General features: G+C 41.4%; 2 protein-coding genes across 8 annotated transcripts; one reads left to right on the top strand and one right to left on the bottom strand.

Annotated features, from left to right (window-relative positions):
- The first annotated feature begins 1,429 nt into the window (after positions 1-1,429).
- ankzf1 (ankyrin repeat and zinc finger peptidyl tRNA hydrolase 1) lies at positions 1,430-13,066 on the top strand. 7 transcript variants are annotated; one of them, XM_047371147.1, is made up of 17 exons: positions 1,430-1,544; positions 1,691-1,735; positions 1,884-2,014; positions 3,449-3,549; positions 3,637-3,739; positions 8,773-8,981; positions 9,073-9,185; positions 9,291-9,444; positions 10,632-10,854; positions 10,952-11,050; positions 11,124-11,306; positions 11,388-11,516; positions 11,624-11,897; positions 12,108-12,219; positions 12,295-12,462; positions 12,540-12,610; positions 12,688-13,066. In XM_047371147.1, exons 3-17 carry the CDS (start codon positions 1,903-1,905, stop codon positions 12,812-12,814), a joined length of 2,178 nt encoding a protein of 725 aa, XP_047227103.1. In that variant the 5' UTR covers positions 1,430-1,544; positions 1,691-1,735; positions 1,884-1,902; the 3' UTR covers positions 12,815-13,066. The 7 variants fall into 7 exon arrangements, with proteins under 7 accessions (XP_047227103.1, XP_047227101.1, XP_047227102.1 ...); XM_047371145.1 differs by having other exon boundaries at positions 11,621-11,897; XM_047371146.1 differs by having other exon boundaries at positions 11,385-11,516.
- Positions 12,868-24,704, bottom strand: glb1l (galactosidase, beta 1-like). The gene is made up of 16 exons (XM_047371150.1): positions 24,484-24,704; positions 24,093-24,262; positions 23,185-23,335; positions 20,739-20,799; positions 19,390-19,484; positions 19,135-19,315; positions 18,983-19,041; positions 18,779-18,900; positions 17,744-17,784; positions 17,537-17,655; positions 16,260-16,334; positions 16,090-16,179; positions 15,854-15,967; positions 15,564-15,695; positions 15,243-15,470; positions 12,868-13,389 (listed from the first exon to the last, which is right to left on the bottom strand). The coding sequence occupies exons 1-16, from the start codon at positions 24,541-24,543 to the stop codon at positions 13,186-13,188; spliced, it is 1,902 nt and encodes a 633-aa protein (XP_047227106.1). The 5' UTR covers positions 24,544-24,704; the 3' UTR covers positions 12,868-13,185.
- Positions 24,705-25,192: the final 488 nt, after the last annotated feature.

Raw genomic sequence — 25,192 nt, 5'->3', positions numbered from 1 at the left:
ATGTGTTTTCACATTTTTTGTAAATGTGATCTGTAAACATATAATTCAATTCAATTCAGTTTTATTTATATAGCGCCAATTCACAACACATGTTGTCTCAAGGCACTTCAAAACAGTCAGGTACATACATTCCAATTAATCCTAACCATTGAATAATAGCTGAGTATTCACACCCATTTCCTTGACTCTATGAACTACATCTGATTTCCACTAATCATCCTTCATGTTACAGCAAAATGACCGATGGATCAGTGGATTAAACAATATTTACACCCAAACACAATTATCTGTGTAAGATCTCACAGCTGAAAGAGCTTATCAGAGCAGAAACCAAACTGAAGTGAAAGAAATTATTTGAGGACCACAGAGATCTGATTCTGTCAAGGCAAAAATCTGGGGAAGGAAACACAAAATGGTGAACCACTGAACATGAAAAGACCTGTGGTCTCCATTATTTGGAAATTAAAGAAGTTTGGAGAAACCAGGACCCTGACCAGATTGTGTTCACCTGACCAAACTGATTAATAAGGAAAGAAGGGCCTAACTAAGAACCTAACTAAGGCAGAGCTCAAGTGCTATCAAATGGAGATAAAACCATCTGGAAGGTCAACCACTGTTAATGGACTCCGCCAATAAGGCCTTTAAGGTGGAGTTGCCAGACCGGAGTCAGTCCTTTCTAAAAGGCACGTGGCAGCCAAATACTACCTTAAAGACAGCCAGACCAGGAGAAATATGGTGTCTCATCAATATGGGGTAATATTTTAGAATAACTATACAATGTAATGTAGGAAAAAGTGAAGGATGTGAATACTTTCTAGTGGTATTATACATCTGTTGCACCCAGTAAAATTTGCTGATGTAAATACAGAAACCTGTAAGCACACTTATCCAAACTTGTCTAAAATCGCATTTATCCAGCCTATTAAAGTTTGGGTAAACAGTGGCATTACTAAGACTAAAAATAAGACAGAATGGGTCTGGGAGGCTTCCAAGAGGCCCACAGCATTATAAGCATTTACAAATAACAGTCAGCTTAAACATCTAACCTCGAGGTAAACATCAAACTATCCCCAAGTCTCTCCGACTATTATATGTGTGTTATTCTTAGCTCTAAGAGGAGCCCAAAATGCAGTTCTGCTAAGGCCCCATAAAACTTTGGACCGGCCCTTCTTAGATCATACATTTAGGAGGAAACAGGTAATATTTGTTCCCTTCTATCTATGTTGAAGTCCATTCAGATTTATGTGTTTGGGCTATACAAATGCAAAAGCTAGCATACTGGTACATTTTTATATATGTAAAAATTGAAATGAAAATTTGATCGGGGCTTTTTTCATTCTCAGATCTTGTGCCAGAGTATGGGTTTATGTTTAAAAGCAGCGCCTCGCTGGCCATTGGTTTACTGCGCCTGTGTACAGTAGCTTATTACCTTTCTTTTTGTTAGCAACCTTTGCTCTGCTGCATAAATGACACTCGTGGGCTTCCGTAGTTGGTTGGAGGAAGCATAACATTTTCTGACTACCTTATCCAGCCTTCCTTTTATGGTGAGTTACAATTTATTTTTAGGTCATTTATTAAAGGATTTTGTTAGCTCGGATGATATGTTGGAACAGTTAAAATAAGGAAGAAAGTCGCGTCTTGTTTTGAGAAGAATTAACATTATCGGTCATTTCTACACGTGTCGTTATAGGACACAGTTTCATCAAACTGCAACGACAGCTTTAAAAGGCAAAAGGTTGGTTTACATTATTAGGTTAGGTTTTTATTATTATATACTAAGAGTAGAATGGCTTACGTATGAAGCTACTTCTGTATCTTCGTACTTTTTAAAATACCTCTACCCTGGTTTATGATATTTTTGTCTGTTTCTGTGATCTGAACAGGGAATAAAATATACAAACAATGACAAGTTGCGCAGACCTCCGCTCCATCTTTGATTTGTGCACAAATGAAGAAGCTTTTAAGCTGAGGGAGGTAAACCCTGTCCTGAAGGAGGCTGATCCATCCACAGACTGTAAGCATGAACTGTACAGGTGAAGCTCTGTAGCTTAGAATAGCAGTAAAATAATTCAAGTAAAACTATTGTCTCAAACAAATTCATTGTACACAGAGTGGTGTATTTTAAGTGTTTATTCCTGTTAATTTTGATTATTATAGCCTCAATTTCTCACAAAATTAGAATATTACGTAGAAGTTATAGGAAATACTTCTTAATACAGAAATGTTATGGTCCTGCCATCACAAGAAAGGAGAAGCTGCTGACTTGAAAGTGGTCCAGCAGTCATTAACTGCCTTTACAAACCGGCAAGCCTTAATAGGTCATTGCCAAAGAAGGTGGTTGCTGCAAGCATATTAAAGGAAAGTTGAGTAGAAGGAAAACGTTTGCTGAAATCCCATTCAAGAATTTACTGGGAGATTCATGAGGCCTGGATTGCAGCTTGTCAGAAGCTTCTTCACCTCTATCACCTGAAGAAAGTCTCCAGGATTAAAGAACTAATGTCCCAGCAGGATGTTGGAAAAACTCATTCATGTGTTTATCTTTAGTCGAATTGATTATTGCAACAGTGTCTTAACAAGTCTGCATAAAAAGGCAATCAGACAGCTGCAGCTGATCCAGAACGCTGCTGCCCGCGTCCTCACTAAAACTAAAAAAGTAGAGCACATTACCCCAGGTCTGAAGTCCTTACACTGGTTCCCTGTTTGTCAGAGAATAGAGTTTAAAATGCTTCTTTAAGTTTATAAATCACTGAATGGCTTAGCACCAAAATACATTAAATATTTATTGTTGTATCAACCTTACAGACCACTCAAGTCTTCTTGTTCAAGTTTACTCTGCACCCCCAGAATCACAACAAAACATGGAGAAGCGGCATTCAGTGATTATGCTCCACTGATATGGACCTTTTAAATCATTTGTTTAGAATGTCTTTGATTGTTCTATTTAAACCATGAACTAAAACATCAATAATTTCAGTCTGTGGTCCAGCTTTTCTTTACTTTATTATGTCACTACAATGTACTTTATGTGTTTTCTTTTCTTATGTTTCCATCATGTAAAGAACCTGGAACTGTTATTGCTGAAACATGCCATACAAATAAACTTACCTTTCCTTGCCTTCTTACTTGGGCTAAGGAGGATAATGACTGGACTGTTGCTCAGTGGTCCGAAGTCCTCTTCTCTGATAAACAAAATTTAGCATTTCATTTGGAAATCAAGGTCCTAGTGTGGTGGAGAAGTGGAGAGGCGCATAATCCAAGTTGCTTGAGGTCCAATGTGAAATTTCCACAGTCACAATTAACAGAAATGAGCACTTCTGTAAATCTGCATATGCATTTTGTTTATGAATTAAATTAATGAAATAAAATTTCAATGATTATCTAATTTATTGAAATAGAGAAAGAAAGAGAGAATTTTCTTGTTTAAGTTCTAGTTCATGTTGCTTTGCAGGTGTGAAAGTCAGAGGTCCAGATGAAGACAAGAAGAGAGAGGTGTCAGACACAATGGTCTGCTCAGCCTGCAAATGTTCCTTCATTAACCGAGAGGAACAGGTGACCACATCCGATTAAACACACAGCCCAAAACAAATTGTAGTCGCTGAACACCAGTTTTCAGTGGGTTGTGTTGTTGTTTCGCAGAGGGAGCACTACAAGCTTGACTGGCATCGGTTTAATTTGAGACAGAAGATGGCAGGATGGCCTCCCGCCACAGCAGAGGAGTTTGAGAGGAAGACCAGAGCTGGTGGGGAAACAACGGTGCTCCGTAGACAAGCTGTTTGTGTAAATATTACATATAGTGGACATCAAGTGTCATTTTCAGCCACTAGTTCTCGACCACACTTAACTAATATACTATTACTAGTAACACTTTTTTTTTAACTACGGTATTACGAGCCAAAGTCTTGTTAATCAGCCAAAGGGCCACACTATTACCACAAAAGTGCCAACTAAGAGGCTTTTTGACATATAAGTTGACAACTAAGCTGAACAATTTGATGACTGTGTCATACTAGTTAACTAGTTGTCATTAAAAACCCTAACATCATAACTGGTCTGTTCATATTCTATCTGCTAGTTTAGTATTGACCCTTAAATGTGTAGTTCAAGAAAAAAAAAATTCTAGTTAACCAATGCATCAGAAGTTATTACTACTATGATTATTTTTTTGACAAAATGTTAACTACTACAGCCTAAAGTGGGCACTTTTTTTTTTATCATCAGCATCAATAGAAGCATTACTAGTCAACTAGTGCACATTTTTGGCTCTTTTGTTTTTTAGTTTACTGGTTTGGCTATGGAGGAATTTCAGCCCACTCTTTTTGCAGAATTGTTTGTAGCCAAACTCGATGGTTTTCGAGCATCAACAGCCCGTTAAAGGTCACAGCACGGCATCTCTGTCAAATCTAAGTACAAACTTTTACAAGGTCTCTCTAAAAACCTAATTGTTGTAGCCATTCAGAGGTAGGCTTGCGGATGTGTTTTGAATCGTCCTGCTGCATATTCCAAATGTGTTTAAAGTTAAGGTCACCAACTGATGGTTAGGCATTCTCCTTTACGATGATTTCCTGCTAGAGCGTAGAATTCATCCTTCCATAAATTACAGGTCCTGAATCTGCTAAGCAGCCCCAGACCATCCCACTACCACCAATGTGTTTGGCTGTAGGTACGCTGTTCTTTTTCTGAAATTATGAGTTAGTTTTGCACCAGATGTATAGGCAAGCAAACCTTCCAAAAGGCTCCGCTTGTTAGTCCACAGAATATTTTACTGAAAGTCTTTGGGATCATGATGTTTTTGGCAAATGTGTGATGTTCCTTTTTGTGGTTTTTGGTCTGTAGTGTGAACTCTCCCATGGATGCCAATTTTTGCCCAGTCTGTCTCCTATTGTTGAATCTTGAACCTGAACTGAGGCAAGTGAGGCCTGCAGTGCTTTAGATGTTATTCTGGTTTTTTTTAACCTTTTTTTTTAAAGTGTCATTGATGCAATAATTAACCAGCAGGAAGAACTAGTTACAAAATTGGGGTATGATGTAGTCATTGACTAGTGTGTCAAAAAGCAAGTAAGGTATAACCTTTGTGATAGTACTGCTCCTACTAGTTGCCAAAGGTTGCTACTACAGGACAGCATGTGGTGTAGTAGTAGAGGGGGCGTTTTATACAGGGGTTGGACAATGAAACTGAAACACCTGGTTTTAGACCACAATAATTTATTAGTATGGTGTAGGGCCCCCTTTTGCAGCCAATACAGCGTCAATTCGTCTTGGGAATGACATATACAGGTCCTTCTCAAAATATTAGCATATTGTGATAAAGTTCATTATTTTCTATAATGTAATGATGAAAATTTAACATTCATATATTTTAGATTCATTGCACACTAACTGAAATATTTCAGGTCTTTTATTGTCTTAATACGGATGATTTTGGCATACAGCTCATGAAAACCCAAAATTCCTATTTCACAAAATTAGCATATTTCATCCAACCAATAAAAGAAAAGTGTTTTTAATACAAAAAACGCCAACCTTCAAATAATCATGTACAGTTATGCACTCAATACTTGGTCGGGAATCCTTTGGCAGAAATGACTGCTTCAATGCGGCGTGGCATGGAGGCAATCAGCCTGTGGCACTGCTGAGGTCTTATGGAGGCCCAGGATGCTTCGATAGCGGCCTTTAGCTCATCCAGAGTGTTGGGTCTTGAGTCTCTCAACGTTCTCTTCACAATATCCCACAGATTCTCTATGGGGTTCAGGTCAGGAGAGTTGGCAGGCCAATTGAGCACAGTGATACCATGGTCAGTAAACCATTTACCAGTGGTTTTGGCACTGTGAGCAGGTGCCAGGTCGTGCTGAAAAATGAAATCTTCATCTCCATAAAGCTTTTCAGCAGATGGAAGCATGAAGTGCTCCAAAATCTCCTGATAGCTAGCTGCATTGACCCTGCCCTTGATAAAACACAGTGGACCAACACCAGCAGCTGACACGGCACCCCAGACCATCACTGACTGTGGGTACTTGACACTGGACTTCTGGCATTTTGGCATTTCCTTCTCCCCAGTCTTCCTCCAGACTCTGGCACCTTGATTTCCGAATGACATGCAGAATTTGCTTTCATCCGAAAAAAGTACTTTGGTACCACTGAGCAACAGTCCAGTGCTGCTTCTCTGTAGCCCAGGTCAGGCGCTTCTGCTGCTGTTTCTGGTTCAAAAGTGGCTTGACCTGGGGAATGCGGCACCTGTAGCCCATTTCCTGCACACGCCTGTGCACGGTGGCTCTGGATGTTTCTAATCCAGACTCAGTCCACTGCTTCCGCAGGTCCCCCAAGGTCTGGAATCGGCCCTTCTCCACAATCTTCCTCAGGGTCCGGTCACCTCTTCTCGTTGTGCAGCATTTTCTGCCACACTTTTTCCTTCCCACTGACTTCCCACTGAGGTGCCTTGATACAGCACTTTGGGAACAGCCTATTCGTTCAGAAATGTCTTTCTGTGTCTTACCCTCTTGCTTGAGGGTGTCAATAGTGGCCTTCTGGACATCAGTCAGGTCAGCAGTCTTACCCATGATTGGGGTTTTGAGTGATGAACCAGGCTGGGAGTTTTAAAGGCCTCAGGAATCTTTTGCAGGTGTTTAGAGTTAACTCGTTGATTCAGATGATTAGGTTCATAGCTCATTTAGAGACCCTTTTAATCATATGCTAATTTTGTGAGATAGGAATTTTGGGTTTTCATGAGCTGTATGCCAAAATCATCCATATTAAGACAATAAAAGACCTGAAATATTTCAGTTAGTGTGCAATGAATCTAAAATATATGAATGTTAAATTTTCATCATGACATTATGGAAAATAATGAACTTTATCACAATATGCTAATATTTTGAGAAGGACCTGTACAATTCCTGCTCAGTGGTCAGAGGGATTTTAAGCCATTCTTCTTGCAGGATAGTGACCAGGTCACTACGTGATACTGGTGGAGGAAAACGTTTCCTCACTTGCTCCTCCAAAACACCCCAAAGTGGCTCAATAATATTTAGATCTGGTGACTGTGCAGGCCATGGGAGATGTTCAACTTCACTTTCATGTTCATCAAACCAATCTTTCACCAGTCTTGCTGTGTGTATTGGTGCATTGTCATCCTGATACACGGCACCACCTTCAGGATACAATGTTTGAACCATTGGATGCACATGGTCCTCAAGAATGGTTCGCTAGTCCTTGGCAGTGACGCGCCCATCTAGCACAAGTATTGGGCCAAGGGAATACCATGATATGGCAGCCCAAACCATCACTGATCCACCCCCATGCTTCACTCTGGACATGCAACAGTCTGGGTGGTACGCTTCTTTGGGGCTTCTCCACACCGTAACTCTCCCGGATGTGGGGAAAACAGTAAAGGTGGACTCATCAGAGAACAATACATGTTTCACATTGTCCACAGCCCAAGATTTGTGCTCCTTGCATCATTGAAACCAACGTTTGGCATTGGCATGAGTGACCAAAGGTTTGACTATAGCAGCCTGGCCGTGTATATTGACCCTGTGGAGCTCCCGACGGACAGTTCTGGTGGAAACAGGAGAGTTGAGGTGCACATTTAATTCTGCCGTGATTTGGGCAGCCGTGGTTTTATGTTTTTGGATACAATCCGGGTTAGCACCCGATCATCCCTTTCAGACAGCTTCCTCTTGCGTCCACAGTTAATCCTGTTGGATGTGGTTCGTCCTTCTTGGTGGTATGCTGACATTACCCTGGATACCGTGGCTCTTGATACATTACAAAGACTTGCTGTCTTGGTCACAGATGCGCCAGCAAGACGTGCACCAATGATTTGTCCTCTTTTGAACTCTGGTATGTCACCCATAATGTTGTGTGCATTTCAATATTTTGAGTAAAACTGTGCTCTTACCCTGCTAATTGAACCTTCACACTCTGCTCTTACTGGTGCAATGTGCAATCAATGAAGACTGGCTACCAGGCTGGTCCAATTTAGCCATGAAACCTCCCACACTAAAATGACAGGTGTTTCAGTTTCATTGTCCAACCCCTGTATATCCATGTCGGTTCTTCACGCAACCATCAGCAGTTAAATTCCTGACCTCGTGACCTTTTCTGCATGTCTTCTCCCTTTCTGTCTCTGCCCATTTCTTTTCTGATTACTGTGAACAAATGCCACAAGTGCCACAAAATCTTTAAAAACGTACCACTGAGAATCTGTTTTGAACTATTCATTCATTCATCTTCTATACCGCTTATTCCATAGTGGGTCATAGGGGAGCCTATCTTCATGCCTATCTCCAGCAGTCTATGGGCGAGAGGCGGGGTACACCCTGGACAGGTCGCCAGTCCATCGCAGGGCAACACAGAGACATACAGGACAAACAACCAAGCACACACTCATTCACACCTAAGGGCAATTTAGAGAGACCAATTAACCTAAAAGTCATGTTTTTGGACTGCGGGAGGAAGCTAGAGTACCCAGTGAGAACCCATGCATGCACGGGGAGAACATGCAAACTCCATGCAGAAAGACCCCCGGCCGAGAGAACCCAGGAACTTCTTGCTCCAAGGCAACAGTGTTACCACCTGCACCAACCTGTGCAGCCCGTTTTGAACTAGTGCCGCAAAATATTGAGCTGCAGCTTGAGCAACTGTCTAGCTAGTGCAGCGTAGTCTCAAAAATGATGGCTGATATCAAAGATATCTAATATTTACACAATCAGCTTTCCACAGTCCGGAGGTTATCAGAAGGAAACAGGAAACACGACTGTTTCTTTTACTTCACAGGAGACCTGTCGAGTATCTCAGGCTCCGAGTCTGACTCAGATGAGGAGGACGTAGACGGTGACAGCAGAGAAACAGGGACTACCATCAATGGAACAGACGACGAGAGTTCAGCTGAGCCTTATTTAACTGGTCGGCTCTCCAGTAAGGTGGTGTTTCAGAATTCTGCAGGAGAATATCTGTCGGTGTATCGCTGCATGCTCATGGGAAAGGTGAGGCTCAGCACATACACCTCATGTTGGTACTACTCATTACACTGCTACTGCTCATTGTGGACTGATTTATTCTAATCTCATATTTCAGTCAGATTCTGATGAGCATGATGCAGTTTCCTCTCTGAAGTCTATAAATCAGAAAACTGTCTGCGTCATTCTCATGACAGGCGGGGGACACTTTGCTGGAGCCGTCTTTGAAGGGTGAATCCGACGCTTGTTCATCTTTTTGATCACTGTAATTGCGAGCACAATAGATGGCTAAACAGTGCATTATCATTAAATAATCCTGGTGTTTTTGTGTTTTAGAAAACAAGTTCTCCATCACAAGACTATCCATCGATACACGGTGCGAGCCAAGAGAGGCACTGCCCAAGGACTGCGAGATTCCCAGAACCGCAGCCACATGGCGAAATCCGCAGGAGCGACTCTGAGGAGATACAACGAGGCAGCGCTCGTTAAGGCAAGATTGCAGTGCACTCCAAAGTTATCAAAGCTGATTACCCTAAACATGCATTATTATAATTCAAATAATTCCCTATCTTTGAGTATGTCAATGTCTTCCTTGTCCGAAGTCATCCAGGTTTAGATATTTAATGGATCTGTTCAGCTCTCTTTGTTTTGTGGTGAAAAGAAATTCATGTAGACAACCACTTTAATTTCACATTCAGTTTTGTTTTAGCTGTAGAAAAAAAAAACTTTACTGCAATTAACACTAGCTGTATGATGGGTGAAACACTGATCAATTCAGCCTCTTAGAAAATTAGAACTGCTCAAATATCAGCCCTAATGAAAAGTACATCCTTATACCCTACAGTATATGCATTTAGTACTTGCTCTGTGCTCCTTTTTTATGAGTTACTGCATCAATGCAGCGTGAGATGGAGGCCATCAGCCTGTGGCTTTTCTGGGGTGTTAATGATGCCCAGGTTGCTTTATTTTCGACCTTCAGCTCATCTGCATTTTTGGGTCTGCTGTCTCCGATCTTCCTTCTCCATGTGGTTTAGATCAGTCATGTTTGCTGACAAATCAGGCGCTGTGACACCATGGTCATTAAATCAGGGATTGGTACCTGTAGCAATGTGGTTTTCCAGCTGGAAAATAAAACCGGCATCTCCATAAAGCTTGTCAGCAGAGAGAGGCATGAAGGGTTCTAAAGTTTTCTGGTTGATGGCTGCTCTGACTGGACTACATAAAACCACATGTTTTAACTTTGCATTAACTGCTTGGATACAGCAGTTGGTAAAAAAGCACCTTTAGCAATACATGTTTGTGTCTTCCCCTTCCTGTTGAAACTGTCACTGACTGTCTTCTGTACAACTGTTAAGTCAGCGGTCTTCCCTATGATTCTGTAGGTCATTATATTTCTTTACTAAAAATGGTTGGTTGTATTTTTTTCTTATTTATTTTATAATATACACAGTAATATTCCATTTTTTGGAAACTAAATTTTTGGAAATTTATGAGATGTAATCAATAATCATCAAATAAACACTTGAAATGTATCACTGTGTGTGTGACGAATCTAAATGAGGTTTCATTTTTGAATTGTAACTTTGTAACGATATTCCAAGTTACCAAGATGCACCTCTATAAGGTCTGGTTTTGTTTAACATGGAGATTATTCAAAGCTTCCCTAACTCCCTGCAGGACATTCAGGATCTTCTAGTAACCTGGACTGAACATTTGAACGGGGCCTCTGCCGTGTTTGTACGAGCTCCCAGCTACAACAAGACCATCTTCTTCGGAGGCCGTGGGAGTCCCCTCCAAAAGAATGACCCCCGGATCCGTTCGCTGCCCTTCGCCACGCGCAGGGCGACATTTCGGGAAGTGCAAAGGGTGCATGAGGTCCTCTCTACTGTCCAGGTGTATGGTATGTTTAATTACATGTTTAGAACAACACCATGTTGTCTGGCCATTTCTGTAAAGCCAGGGTGTAATTATTAATAATCCAAACCATGACTGTGCAGGGAAAGACGTGGACATGTCTGCTGTTCTTAGTCCGTCTAAGAAGGCATGGAAAAACACGGCCAAACCTGCTGCACAGAAAATCCCAGGTACAGAAAAAGGTACGTGAAAACCTCTATGAGAGAACTGTGTTGGTATATTGAGTAATATTTGATTTGTTAAACATAAACATAGATATATTGCTGGCATCAGGGGAAGAACATGAGGAAAGCTCAGATGAAGAGGGAGAGGAGATCCAGCTGGAGATGGTGGAGCTCACGATAGGAACCCTGGACCTCCGAGAGTCTGAAATTTATCCCTCCAGGCGGAGGAAGAAGAGAAAGAAAAAGAAGGTGCAGGCCAAAGTGCAGAGTCAAGGTTGGTCTACGTCAGTGTGACCTCTAGATGGCTTTAACATTTGTTCATAACATGGGAGGTTATAAATCCCATATCCAGCAGAAACGGGAAGAATGAATGTAGAAGAAAGGGTGCCTGAGGCTACACATGCAGAAGACGAGGACGAGGTCCCTCAACAAGAACAATCTGTAAAAACAAGTAAGAAACCAGCCAGTAAAGAAGAACTAGATGGTGAGTATAGATACCTCTATCTGCCTGTTATAGCTCGATTTCTCCAGCACTGCAAAGCCCTAAAACTGTGTTCATTAAATCTGTTATTTTCCACCTCTCTCTAGAAGCTGATGATGAGTCAGTTGATTATGGCCTCAGGGATGCTCTGTTTACTGCATGCAAAGTTGGAGATGTAGGTGTTCTCTGCAGTCTCCTTCAGCTACCTCAGGAAATGGTGGACCATCCTGAAAAGATGGAGGGAAACTCCTCCAGGGTCCCTTTAAGCCTCCTGAATGAACCCATCGACTCCTCAGGGTTCACTTTGCTGCATGTCGCTGCAGCTGCTGCACAGAAGGCTGTCGTCAGGCTGCTCCTAGAGGCAGGAGCAGATCCTGCATGCAGGTATCAGGAACTCTGTAGTCACATGCAGTGCTTTGCAAATGTGTTCGTACCCGTTGAGCTCTTTCACATTTTGTCATGTTGCAAATCACAAACTTCAATTTATGTAACACACCAACACAAAGGAAATGAAATTCAAGACTGTGTGGAAACCCTGATAGAATAAGTTTATGGTTGTAACCAGTTTACTGACATTGCAACATCTCTTTACAGGGACAACAAATGCCAGACGCCATATATAGTTGCCCCTGACAAAGACACAAGGAACGTCTTCCGTAAATACATGGGTGAAAAACCTGATAAGTATGACTACAGCAAGGCACAGGTGAGAATAATTGGACTTCTGTGAATTTCAAATGGAAACAGGAAAGCTGACTGTTTCCCCGCTGTGCAAATCCAGATCCCTGGGCCACTAACAGCAGCGACTGAATCCAAAATGGTGGAGAAGAAAAAGGCCCAAAGAGCTCAGAGAAAACAGCGAGAGAAAGAACAGAAGGAGGAAAAGAGGAAACAGGAGTTTGAGGCAGAGGAGAAGAAAAGGTTTGCATCTCTGACAGATCGGGAAAAGGTGAGCAAAGATTCATCGAAATTGTAATCTCTACAAAACGACTTTGAATATGTTAACTGTTTGCTCTTTGATCACAGAGAGCTCTGGCAGCAGAGAAAAGGTTGGCAGAACAAGCGGCCGCATCAGGAGTCAGCCTCTCTAGTGTCCAGTAAGTTCCCGACAATCTTTAACAGGTGCATCTTTAAAATGTTTCTGGTATTTGGTGTCATTTGTCCTCTTCAACAGGAGGTGCTGGTCATGTGGGGAATCTCTGCTCGGGAAGATCCCGTTTAACTACCTGGAGTATTCATTCTGCACGCCACGATGTGTTCAAGCACATCGGAAAAAAAACGCTCCTCCAAGCAAGTCCTAGCACATGAACCTAGGTGGTGGGAGGCTGAAAGTATGTGACTGTGGCTGCTCAGGTTGCTTTTTCACCTTTTTTATTTTTAGTAAAGGAAAAAAAGTCAAATTTGTAAAAGGATTTAAGATAGTTGGATAAACTCACTTTAAAAACTGTAATGAAATTATTATACAGAATATTTACAGAATGTGTTGTGGCAAAGAATCTTATAATACTGTAATATTCAGGTGACATGATAATAAAGCTGATTGAAGAACCAGACATTGGGGCTGATGAAGAATTTGCAACAATGAAGCAAAGAATATGTCCTCCTGTAATTCACATTAGACACACCTAATGTGTTCAGGTGTTCTATAGAGGAGCTGAGACAAATACAGGAGTCAGGATTTCCCAGCAGTGACGTTGAGCTGAGGCCGGTCCATAAAGAGAACTAGCAGGTGTGTTGGGGCTCCCTCCAGCTCCAGTAATGTGATGTTGTTGGGCAGACTGGTGCTGAGCAAGGGTCCAGGGACATATAGAGTCTGCTGGGGGCCCCTCGCTGGCCAGTATCGTCCCAAATTCACCCCATTAATCCAAATCTGGCCCTGATTAGAAACAGTTATCATCATTCTCACAGAAAAACACATTTTAAAGCCATTTATAACTCTCCACACGTCTTAGATCCCCTGGTAAAAATGTGTAAACAGCCTTAAAATTTGTGTTTTGTTGCAGAAGCATTATCTCACACTGAAAAATCCAACATATGGGCTCAGTATAATTAGCCAACGGAGAAATGATCCTACATTAAGAAATAATTCTCAGAAATGACATGTATCATATTTGTTTTGAATGTCTAATACTTTGCAGAGCTTCCATTTGTCAAAAGGGCGACCCTCTGTCTTCCCCATGGAGGAGGATCTTTGGACAATGTGCTGGGCTCTTTTATGGTCTCCTCAGCTCACCTCTCAAGTTGTTTAGAAGACTTTAGGTCTGGGGACTGAGATGGCAATTGAGGAAGGTTTTGTGTCTAGTGAAAAACGTCTGGGTTGACATGGCCATATGTTTTAGGTCATTACTGGACTGAAAGTCCCAAAGGTGAACCATGTTCAGTTTTCCAGCTGAGAGCAGCAGACTTTTATTTAAAATGTCCTGGTATTCAAAGTGTTCATGATGTTTTTTACTCTAGCAAGGTCCTTTGAAGGAGAAATAGGCCCACAGCATCACAGATCTTCCACCTTACTTAACAGTGGCCATGAGGTGCTTTTTCCACGTATCCATCTTTTGATTTACTTCCAGACCAGTTCAAGGAGCGTACCAAGAATTAGTATTAGTGCTTTACCAAGCTAACTTTAGGTTCAGAAGGGAATTTTCAGTATGAAGCTGGTTCCCCTCGTATCTGGGTAGGTCAAAATTAAAAACATCATTGAAGAACCTGCTAAAGAACCAAATAATGACCCATTTTTTTTGAGAGTTTATAATGGCAAAGGTCCCACGGCCTTTAGAAGAAAAACTGGCCTTTGCATTACAGGTCCTACCCCATGTTTAACTGTGGGCATAGGAAGATTTTCCATATTCATAGTTTGTTTCATACCAGATGGATCCAAGTGGAGTGTTGTTGAAAAGCTCAACCTTTCTCTGAGCTAACCTAAGCACACATTAAAGAATCTTTCACGTTTGCATCTGTGGTGGTAGAACAGAAAAATGTTGTTCCTGGCATGCCTCTCTAACAACTCTCTAAGTGACCTTTGTGTTCCTTATCATCCTTCACCTTCTGCATGGCAGTAAACATAAACTCTGGTTCATGTGCAGCCTTCTTTGTCACAGTTGTAATTGTTTTAATCATCACTCCAGATTTTGTTTTTTCTCTTATAGCCATTTCCTCTGGCAGATCAACATATACTGCCTTCCTTCAATAGCACGTTGTTGTGTTTTCTCATTTCTAAGAGTGGCAAAGAGAAATGCATTGAAGGCCATTTCCGCTATGAAAGAAAAATAAAAGCCCCACAGGGAGTTGTAATTATGAGTTTAAAACTCGTAATTATGACTTTAAAACACATAATTACAACTCCTTGTGGGGCTTTTATTTTGTCTTGCATAGCAGAAACAGGCGTCCACAGATGGGCCCCCAAATCATGTTTATATTCTAGAGAAACAGGAAGTCATGGATTACTAATTAATAGTTTCTTGAACCCTGATCAACTGAAAATCAAGGTATATATTAGAAATACAGACACATTTATTTTGTAGGAATTATTAAGGGTGCCAATAAATGTGGTATCTGTGATTATTATTATTTTTTTTTAATTAGTTTGGTAATCAGGTTTTTCCCCCGCTGAATGTAGTCAAATTAAACTTTGGATTTATCCAAATTTTCAGGTATGAGGTATTTAAGGCTTTTTACACATCTTTACCACAGGAGCCAATAGTTGTGCAGGGTATTGTAGGAATAACGAATTACCTTTGTCCATTCATTAAGCTTGAGAAACGTGTCCCATGCTAGTCCGTTAGGTTGTAAGGTCCCCATGTAGAGGGTTGGTCCAGTTGAAGGTTCTCTTTGTAGGGATGGGATGGACTTCTGACCGTTTGAATGAGGCCATCCTCTAGAAATGGCTCCATCAATATCTAGTGGGTACATCTTCCAGTCTGTCAGTATGTCTTTACCTAAGATCAAGTTGCTCAGCAGGCCCTAAAACACAGAAATGGTGTTAACCAGACAGCCTTAGTTTCTATATGCATAGTTTTACTCAGGTTAGTCATATATTTAACGTTGTAGCCTTGCCTTATAGTCGTTGATCTTGCTGCCAAAGTTAACTCTGCCCATGTTTTCAACAAGAATATCCAGTGTGTCCCCCTGCTTTCCTGTTACATTCATCACCAGTATAGTATCTCTCTGCAACAACCCCTGGAAAACCTGTTTGTACACATTTACACTCATTAACCTACAAAAGTACAGCATACTGTATTTGGATTCATAACATAAATAGGCAAGCTTGTCTTTAACCTGTGCTTTCCCCACTGACCTGGAAACCTGGGTGGCTAGACAAACAAAAGTTCAAAGAAAGCCCTTACCCCATTGACCGACACATATGCACGGTCATGAACCCCATTCAGTGGAGAGATAAGTGGCGTGGGCTCTGAGAGGTCCTGGGGCAGGGCGGTCCGATACAGCATGTATCCATAGTACTGGACACAATAAACATGACAGATTGCAGACACAACAATCTAGAAGTTTACTCTGTTTCAAGAGATCTACTGTCTCTACACTGCTAGCCTTTTCTCTGTTGTTGCCCTGACCAGCACCATACCTGTTTCATCTCTTCAAAGGTCAGAGGATACTTGGATTGGACTGGCCCAACAGGAGAAAGTGTGTCTAGCAAACTGTTAATGTTTCCAACCTGTAAAAATGGATCATAATGAGACACTATAAACATAAAAAAATGTGTTTTGGCCAAAACCTTTATTAAATTATTTTTACCTGTTGTAGCCTCACAAAGCCATAGGCAAATTTAGGAGTTGCTGGTGGCATGGAGCCGGAGGGGACGTCTCTAAACTAATGAAACATATCAGGACATCTCAATATTTCAAAATATCACTGAAAAGTTAGTTTTAAAATTATTTATATTCTTTTTTGATAAATTTGGCTTACAGTGATTGAAAACCCAAAATTCAGTTTTCAGTAATAGATTAGAATGTTACACCAATAAATAGTTTTTATTTTAGAAATGTCATGTTGAGTGGCCTACGCAATCATGAGAAAACTAGTGACTAGACATTTTTCCAGCAGACCGTCTACAAGGAGGGTAAGCCTCAAAAGATCGCTGCTAAAGACACTTCCTGTTCACATAACCAAGCATATCAATGGTGAAATATAGTGGAAGAAAAAACTAGTGTTGAAAAAGCCTTGAGAGGATTGTGAAGCAAAGCCCATTCAACAGTGATGCAGTAATTCATGCAAAAGAAGTCCTGACCAAATTCTGAGCACATGTACTTTACAGTACATGAACATATGTTTCAGTAGGTAAGAGTGACTGTGGCTCAGGTGGTAGAAGTAACCGGTGGGTTGCCAGTTTGAACCCCCGCTCTGTGTGTCTCAGTCGTGTCCTTTGGCAAGACACTTAACCTGCCTTGCCTGCTGATGGAAGTCAGAGGGCCCGGTGCCACCGACTGTATGGCAGCCTTGCTTCTGTGAGTCTGCCCCAGAGCAGCTGTAGCTACAATGTAGTCTACCACTGTCAGTGTGAATGAATGGGGGGTTGACTGATTGTAGTGTAAAGCGCTTTGGGGCTTTACACTATAATCAGTACTTTATGCAATCTGCTGGGTTTCCTTAGATAGAAAAACGTTTAACCAATTTGAATGATGAACTGAAACCGGATTAACTGGAATGTATGTACCTGGCCTGAAATCTATATGATTCCATTGAACTGACTTTGTAAAGTGCCTTGAGACGGCATGTTATAAATTGGCGCTTTATAAATAAAACTGAATTAAATTGAACTCTCTGGGGACTTGTTAAAGCGCTATACAAGTGCAGGCCATATTAAAAATATTGTCATATTGTAACATTCAAATTTTGGATTTTCATTAGCTGTGATCTCTAATCATCATAGTTAATAAATGACTGAAACACATTTTTCAGTGTGCAACAAAATTTTTGCACGGGTTTCACCTTTTTAGATTAGATAAATGAACCTTGCGACTATATAATTTATTGAGAAATACTTGTAACTTGACTGGTTCTGTCAGTTTCACCTGTTTTATGACATCTCTGATAGCCAACAGCTTCTCTGTGGGGTCTCCTGCCTCAGTCAGTGGGGCGTCATAATCATAGCTTGTTACCACAGAGCGGAAACTGGTGTCATGATCAGCTCCTTAATGAGAGGAGTGAATCAGTATATAAGATCACTGCATCAAAGTTAAATAAACTGAGGGATGATAATGAAAATAAAAGATACTTACCATTCCAGTAGCCAAAGTTAGTTCCTCCTTCAAACATGTACCTGAGAGGAAAGAGGGGTAGAGAACATGATTTCTGAGAAAGATACCATTGATAAAAGCTGTAAGGATTTTTCTCTGTCTTCATACCAAATTTACCTCATGTTGGTGGAAAATGAGGCTGTTAACCTACTATCAAATGCAGTCTCATTAAAATGCCAATGCTAATTCTGCATTGCTCCCCTTTGCAAGTGTTGATTGGGCCTATTAGGGCAGACAATGTCCTTAAAATAATATAATGAGCATATTATTTTATATATGGCATTCCAAACGCCAGATTTTCTTCTTCAAGCTTCACTGTGCTGGTTTAAACTACTGAACCCTAGCATATGCAACATTCAGACATTAAAGGCCTCCCCCAAAACCCCAGGGATGAATCTGTGTTGTGTATACACAAAGACAGTTTATCAAGGAACCAGGTTTCTTCACATTTAAGTTAACTCTAAAAAACGTCCATGAGTCATTTAGGATTGAACAAGCTGATTCCCCGGGAATAAAAACCTGGGAAACAGTAAGTCACCAACTTAAGGATGAAGTGGCTCCTGTGTCTGTGATCAGGTTTTTTCATGACTTTTAGATACTGCTCAACTACTTTTTTAGGTCTGACACCTTAAGAATCTAGTACAACGACTGGGTAGGAAATGATGAAGAAAGTCCGAAGTAAAATGTTTTAATACCTTCAGAAAGCCTGGAGAAGTGTAGATTAATGGCACTTAAAAATATAACAAGAAAGTCTGACTGCTTGAAGGCAAAGGATAAAGAAATTAGGAATGGTCTAACACTACAATACTGTTTCACTTCCAGTTATTTAGCTCTTTCCATTATTTTCTAAAAATGTATACCCTAACATATGTGAATAATATATACTAGTTATTTACTAAAAGTATATAGCTGGCCCAGAAGGCGCAGATAATCTCTTTCCATGCCTCGGACTGCTGACTAATGAAGAATGTACAGAGAGAAGGAAAGCTGGAAGCCTGGGAGTTCAGGGAGACATACATGTTGACGTTGGCCCCCATGGTTAGCATTTCTTCAAGCACTCTGCTGACCTTCTGAGCACTGACCACGGCATGCTGATCTCCCCAGTGGTCCAACCAGCCTGTGTAGAACTCGGAGTTCACCTGCAAGACGTTTAAACAGGTTACATACATAAATCATCACCAGGTGAGAAGATGATGATTGACAGACCGGTATGCAACAAACCAGGGGTCCTTGAGGCTCGAATCTTCTCTGGCGGTTGAAGGCTACAGTTATGTTGGTGTCTGGGGATAAACAATAAATTATGCATTTTATCTCTACCGATAAAGAAAATATGATGCTGCTATCTTCGATACACATAGTCACAAACCACCAACCTGTGCCGAAGTCCACCGTGGCAAACAACCCATCCAATGTGCCACATGTCATCTCCTTGTCTGTGTTTCCATCAGTGGTGAAGAGAACGACGTCCTCGCCCAGAAAGAAGCGGAACAGTGTCCGCAGGTGACGCATGTAGTTGTAGTCACAGGCAAAATAGCTTCCATATTCATTCTCAATCTGTCGTTAAAGTTGATTCATTAGGGCCTGCCGTCCTGCGCTAAACATTACCAGTGCTTACTAAGCCGTTTTACCTGGACAGTGATGATGTTACCACCATTGATGTAGAGCCAAGGTTTAATTTTGGGGAGGAGAATAGCAAGCCAGCTGCTGACTGCCTCCAAATAATCTGGAACAGAGGAAAGCAAATTATTAATGTATTAATATATTCTTAAACACAACATATACAGGGGTTGGACAATGAAACTGAAACACCTGGTTTTAGACCACAATAATGTATTAGTATGGTGTAGGGCCTCCTTTTGCAGCCAATACAGCATCAATTCATCTTGGGAATGACATTTACAAGTCCTGCACAGTGGTCAGAGGGATTTTAAGCCATTCTTCTTGCAGGATAGTGGCCAGGTCACTACGTGATACTGGTGGAGGAAAACGTTTCCTGACTCGCTCCTCCAAAACACCCCAAAGTGGCTCAATAATATTTAGATCTGGTGACTGTGCAGGCTATGGGAGATGTTCAACTTCACTTTCATGTTTATCAAACCAATCTTTCACCAGTCTCGCTGTGTGTATTGGTGCACTGCCTTCAGGATACATCTAGCACAAGTATTGGGCCAAGGGAATACCATGATATGGCAGCCCAAACCACCGCTGATCCACCCCCATGCTTCATTCTGGGCATGCAACAGTCTGGGTGGTACACTTCTTTGAGGCTTCTCCACACCGTAACTCTCCCGGATGTGGGGAAAACAGTAAAGGTGGACTCATCAGAGAACAATACATGTTTCACATTGTCCACAGCCCAAGATTTGCGCTCCTTGCCCCATTGAAACCGACTTTTGGCATTGGCATGAATGACCAAAGGTTTGGCTATAGCAGCCCGGCCGTGTATATTGACCCTGTGGAGCTCCCGACGGACAGTTCTGGTGGAAACAGGAGAGTTGAGGTGCACATTTAATTCTGCCGTGATTTGGGCAACCATGGTTTTATGTTTTTTGGACACAATCCGGGTTAGCACCCGAACATCCCTTTCAGACAACTTCCTCTTGCGTCCACAATTAATCCTGTTGGATGTGGTTCGTCCTTCTTGGTGGTATGCTGACATTACCCTGGATACCGTGGCTCTTGATACATCACAAAGACTTGCTGTCTTGGTCACAGATGCGCCAGCAAGACGTGCACCAACAATTTGTCCTCTTTTGAACTCTGGTATGTCACCCATAATGTTGTGTGCATTTCAATATTTTGAACAAAACTGTGCTCTTACCCTGCTAATTGAACCTTCACACTCTGCTCTTACTGGTGCAATGTGCAATCAGTGAAGACTGGCTACCAGGCTGGTCCAATTTAGCCATGAAACCTCCCACACTAAAATGACAGGTGTTTCAGTTTCATTGTCTAACCCCTGTAGGTGCATGATTACCTGTGTCTGCTGAGCGAAGAATGATGTTTGGTTTTTGAAGAAGCCATGCTGGTAATCCACCCTGGAACATAAATTCAGCAAAGACATTTGGTTTTTGCAAATGATTGCTGAATCACAACTGATCTCCTGATGGCAGCTGACTCTGGGCTGGAAACCATATCCCCGCTTCTTGATCTGAGTTCTGTAGTTAATACGATGTGTCATAAAATTCTCCTAAAGAAATTTGACTGAATTGGTATTGGCTCGTCACACCTGGTTTAAACCTCATCTCTCAAATAGTACTTATGTTCTGTTAAAACATTTCCGATCACATTCTTCACCTGTTGTCGGTGGAGTTCCCCAGGGCTGTCCCAAGGCCCCTTCCCTTTATTCTCTATCTTCTACCTCTTGGTCACATTATTAGGAAATATGGTACACCTCTGCATGTTTATACCTGATGACATCTAGCTCCAAATGTCTCCAAAACCAAATTCCACTCTTCTATCTTTCCTCCCTTATATACCGTCTATGTGAAATTAAATAAAGGTCATCTAGTAACTTTCCTAAATTAAAGTATGACAATAAAACTCCTGGGAACTTGTTCTGTGTAAGCCTGGTAAATTATCTCATTCTGTTGACCATTCTTTAACCCATCCTTCTTTCTTGCCAAGTTAAGAGCTTTGGTGTCATTTTTAATGGGACTTTATATTTTCAATAGCAGCCCAGTTTGCATGCTTCCATGTTACTGTTAACAGTACTGTTATTCTTGAACATGCTCTGATTGGCCCTCTGGTTTACGACATAAACTTCTTTGGGGTCATTGTCCTGTTGAAAAATAAATGATGGTCCAACTAAACGCAAACCGGATGGAATAGCATGCCGCTGCAAGATGCTGTGGTAGCCATGCTGGTTCAGTATGTCTTCAATTTTGAATAAATCCCCAACAGTGTCACCAGCAAAGTACCCCAACACCATAACACCTCCTCCTCCATGCTTCACGGTGGGAACCAGGCATGTAGAGTCCATCCGTTCACCTCTTCTGCGCTGCACAAAGACACGGTGGTTGGAACCAAAGATCTCAAACTTGGACTCCTCAGACCAAAGCACAGATTTCCACTGGTCTAATGTCCATTCCTTGTGTTCTTTAGCCCAAACAAATCTCTTCTGCTTGTTGCCTGTCCTCAGCAGTGGTTTCCTAGCAGCTATTTTACCATGAAGGCCTTATTCACACAGTCTCCTCTTAACAGTTGTTCTAGAGATGTATCTGCTGCTAGAACTCTGTGTGGCATTGACCTGTTCTCTAATCTGAGCTGCTGTTAACCTGCGATTTCTGAGGCTGGTGACTCGGATGAACTTATCGTTCGCAGCAGAGGTGACTCTTGGTCTTCCTTTCCTGGGGCGGTCCTCATGTGAGCCAGTTTCTTTGTAGCGCTTGATGGTTTTTGCGACTACACTTGGGGACACTTTCAAAGTTTTCCCAATTGTTCGGACTGACTGACCTTCATTTCTTAAAGTAATGATGGCCACTCGTTTTTCTTTACTTAGCTGCTTTTTTCTTGCCATAATACAAATTCTAACAGTCTATTCAGTAGGACTATCAGCTGTGTACTGTATCCACCTCCTGCACAACACAACTGATGGTCTCAACCCCATTTATAAGGCTTGAAATCCCACTTATTAAACCTGACAGGGCACACCTGTGAAGTGAAAACCATTTCAGGTGACTACCTCTTGAAGCTCATCAACAGAATACCAAGAGTGTGCGGAGCAGTAATCAAAGCAAAAGATGGTTACTTTGAAGAACCTAGAATGTAAGACATATTTTCAGTTGTTTCATACTTTTTTGTTCAGTATATAATTCCACATTTGTTAATTCATAGTTTTGATGCCTTCAGTGTGAAGCTACAATATTCATAGTCATGAAAATAAAGACAACTCTTTGAATGAGAAGGTGTGTCCAAACTTTTGGTCTGTACTGTAGTAGTTCGGTACTCCCAACAGCTTCATCAGCTTCCTGTAAAACATTACTAGTGTCTCCATAAACCTCTAACATGTGTATCTCTCTCATCTTCTGCACACTGACATACCTTCACAGACTCTGGGGTATACCTTTTCTATTTCTCTCACTGTACCACCTGCATGTCTGACTATCACAGGCTTCAGAGCTTTCAGCCGGATGGCCAATCATCTTTGTACTCTCTCCTGCATCACATTAGCAGCACATTGCAGCTTTATAAAAACACATCGTTCCTTGTCATCTTCAATATTGAATTGTTGATTTTTATTTGTTTATGTTGTGTAGCCTTTGATATGGTTTGATGGCTGTAACAATAACTTGACAGAAGGATTGTATTATGTTTGTTATTTTCTGTATAACGTAGGCCTTGTTGTACTGATATGTTTTTACTTCTTTAGCCTGTGGTGTCAAAAACTAAATGTAGGACATGACCAAAGTTACGTTTCTCACCATTTCCCATTCTGCACAGATGTATGGTCCTGGACGCAGGATCACCAGGAGGCCTGTCTGGTTGGCCAGATTCAGAAAATGCTCCAAATCTCTGTGTCCTGTGAAGTTGTGGACTCCCTGAACTTCTTCATGGAAGTTCCAGGGGACATATCTGAAAACACGAGGAGAAAACGAAAGACTTATAGGACAGATATGCAAGTAGCCTGCACAAGTATTTATATCCCCTGAATTTTTTAACATCGTGTCTTGTTACAGCCACAAATGTCAATGCATGTTATTGGAATCCTATGTGATAGAACCAACAAAATAACCGTAGGCTGGAAGGAAAATTAAATATGGTTTCACATGTTTTTTACAATTAAAAGTAGAAAAACAAAAGTGCAGTCTTATTCCTTTAATCTGATCCCTCTGATTAAAATCTAGTTCAGATAATTGCCTTAGTTGTGCCCCTCTACAAATCTGGCCTCAAAAAAAGCAATAAAAAGTCTTGTTTGTGGTTTTGCTACAAGTAGGGGACACTGCGGACACATGAACGCAGGCGCTCCAGTCAGATGAGACCAAAAAGAATCACGATACCCTGAACACACCATCCCTGCTGTGAAACATGGCGTTGGCAGCATCATGCTGTGACAATCTCTTTCTTACCAGGAGTAGCCAGGGGACTAAGTAGATATGCATGATTTTATTATATTAATAAATAAGAAAATCAAGTATCCTTTTCTTTCCCCTTCACAATAAACCACGGTTTAGTGTTGTTCTGTCACATGAAATCCCAATAAAATACATTAAAGTTAGTGGTAGTAACCAGACAAAATGGATCAAAGTTAAAGGCGTATGCAAAGCACTGCACAACAGGCAGAAAATAAGTTGATCTGTATTTATAGCATGAAGCTGGATGTTTTGCTCACACTTGGATGGCATTGAGTCCAGTCATGTACATCTTCACCAGCCGGTCCTTCCAGTAATACTGTGGGATTCTGGAGTAGTGGATACTACCTGAGATGTACTGAAAAGGCTTCCCATCTTTTAGGAAACAGTGGTTCTTGTAGTCTATAGAAAAAGATCTTGTTGTAGAGACCTGCGAGAAAGATAACGGCACGCAAAGTGATATGAAGTTCTGCATCTTGTCACTTCTGGGTGTAGTTTCCATAATTTAAACAGGGAAGCACAGAGATGTTGGTCAGTGCTGTTAAATCTCTGTTAGTGGGTAAAACCAGGATTGTAACATGGTGTTTACTTTTAGTGTTAGAAAAAAAAAACACTCAGAGGACCTTAGTGTATGTAAAGTTTCCTTCTTACCCAACTTCCACAGAGAGCTGAAAGCACCGTGGTCACTGCAAAGAGGAATGAAGCAGCCATGTCCGCTGCCTCCTTGGATCAGTTTGACCTAAAACACAAACATCACTCCATTTATCGTCCTCTTTCCACAGGACTGATTGTTCTGTTTCACCTGCATGTGTGTTTACTGCGGAAGCAACATTTCAGTCAATGTCCTGCCCGCTTCACTGCAACTGTCATGTGATTATCACTGTCTGTTGCGACAGGGTCCTAAAGCCTGTCTTGTTATCGCCAGTTAATCCACATAACTGAAGTGGAGGGAAAGGGATGCCTGGTTTTGAGTTTTTTCTTTTTTGCACATCTGTATTCAGCCTCTGAGTGAATCTTTTGTAGAGCAACCTTTCACCGCAGTCGTCTTTAGTGTTATGTCTCTCCCAGATTTGCACCTCTAGACATGGACTTTTGCAGTTTAAAGATGCAGATTCAAAAAGGGTTCCAGTGATCCTTTCCCTGTGTTTAGCTGCATCTATTTTCCTAAAAAGCTTTCTTTCTCTGTTGCTGCTGTAGAAAAACTCCCCACAGCATGATGCTGCTACTGCCATGTTTCCCTGTGGGGATGGTGTTAATAGAGTGGTGTGCGGTGGTAGTTTACTGAACAGCATGTAGCATTTTAGTTGTAGTAACATTTTTGATCATAGGATCAAAGCGCCTTCTTCCACATGTTTACTGT

Source organism: Girardinichthys multiradiatus, chromosome 7 (genome assembly GCF_021462225.1).
Source record: "Girardinichthys multiradiatus isolate DD_20200921_A chromosome 7, DD_fGirMul_XY1, whole genome shotgun sequence".
Classification (NCBI taxonomy): domain Eukaryota; kingdom Metazoa; phylum Chordata; class Actinopteri; order Cyprinodontiformes; family Goodeidae; genus Girardinichthys; species Girardinichthys multiradiatus.
Note: the sequence above shows the minus strand (reverse complement) of the source record. Positions and strands in the feature narration are given on the sequence as shown.

What these genes read in the sequence shown, in the direction of transcription:
- ankzf1 (XM_047371143.1), top strand. Translation starts at nt 1,903, where the DNA reads ATGACAAGTTGCGCAGACCTCCGCTCCATCTTTGATTTGTGCACAAAT. An exon ending in TCATTAACCGAGAGGAACAG is followed by an intron (nt 3,550 to 3,636) that starts GTGACCACATCC and finishes GTTGTTTCGCAG; the next exon opens with AGGGAGCACTACAAGCTTGA. An exon ending in AATCCCAGGTACAGAAAAAG is followed by an intron (nt 11,051 to 11,123) that starts GTACGTGAAAAC and finishes ACATAAACATAG; the next exon opens with ATATATTGCTGGCATCAGGG.
- glb1l (XM_047371150.1), bottom strand. Translation starts at nt 24,543, where the DNA reads ATGGCTGCTTCATTCCTCTTTGCAGTGACCACGGTGCTTTCAGCTCTC. An exon ending in CCTTTGAAGAGATGAAACAG is followed by an intron (nt 15,968 to 16,089) that starts GTATGGTGCTGG and finishes TATTGTGTCCAG; the next exon opens with TACTATGGATACATGCTGTA. An exon ending in GCAAGATCAACGACTATAAG is followed by an intron (nt 15,471 to 15,563) that starts GCAAGGCTACAA and finishes TCTGTGTTTTAG; the next exon opens with GGCCTGCTGAGCAACTTGAT.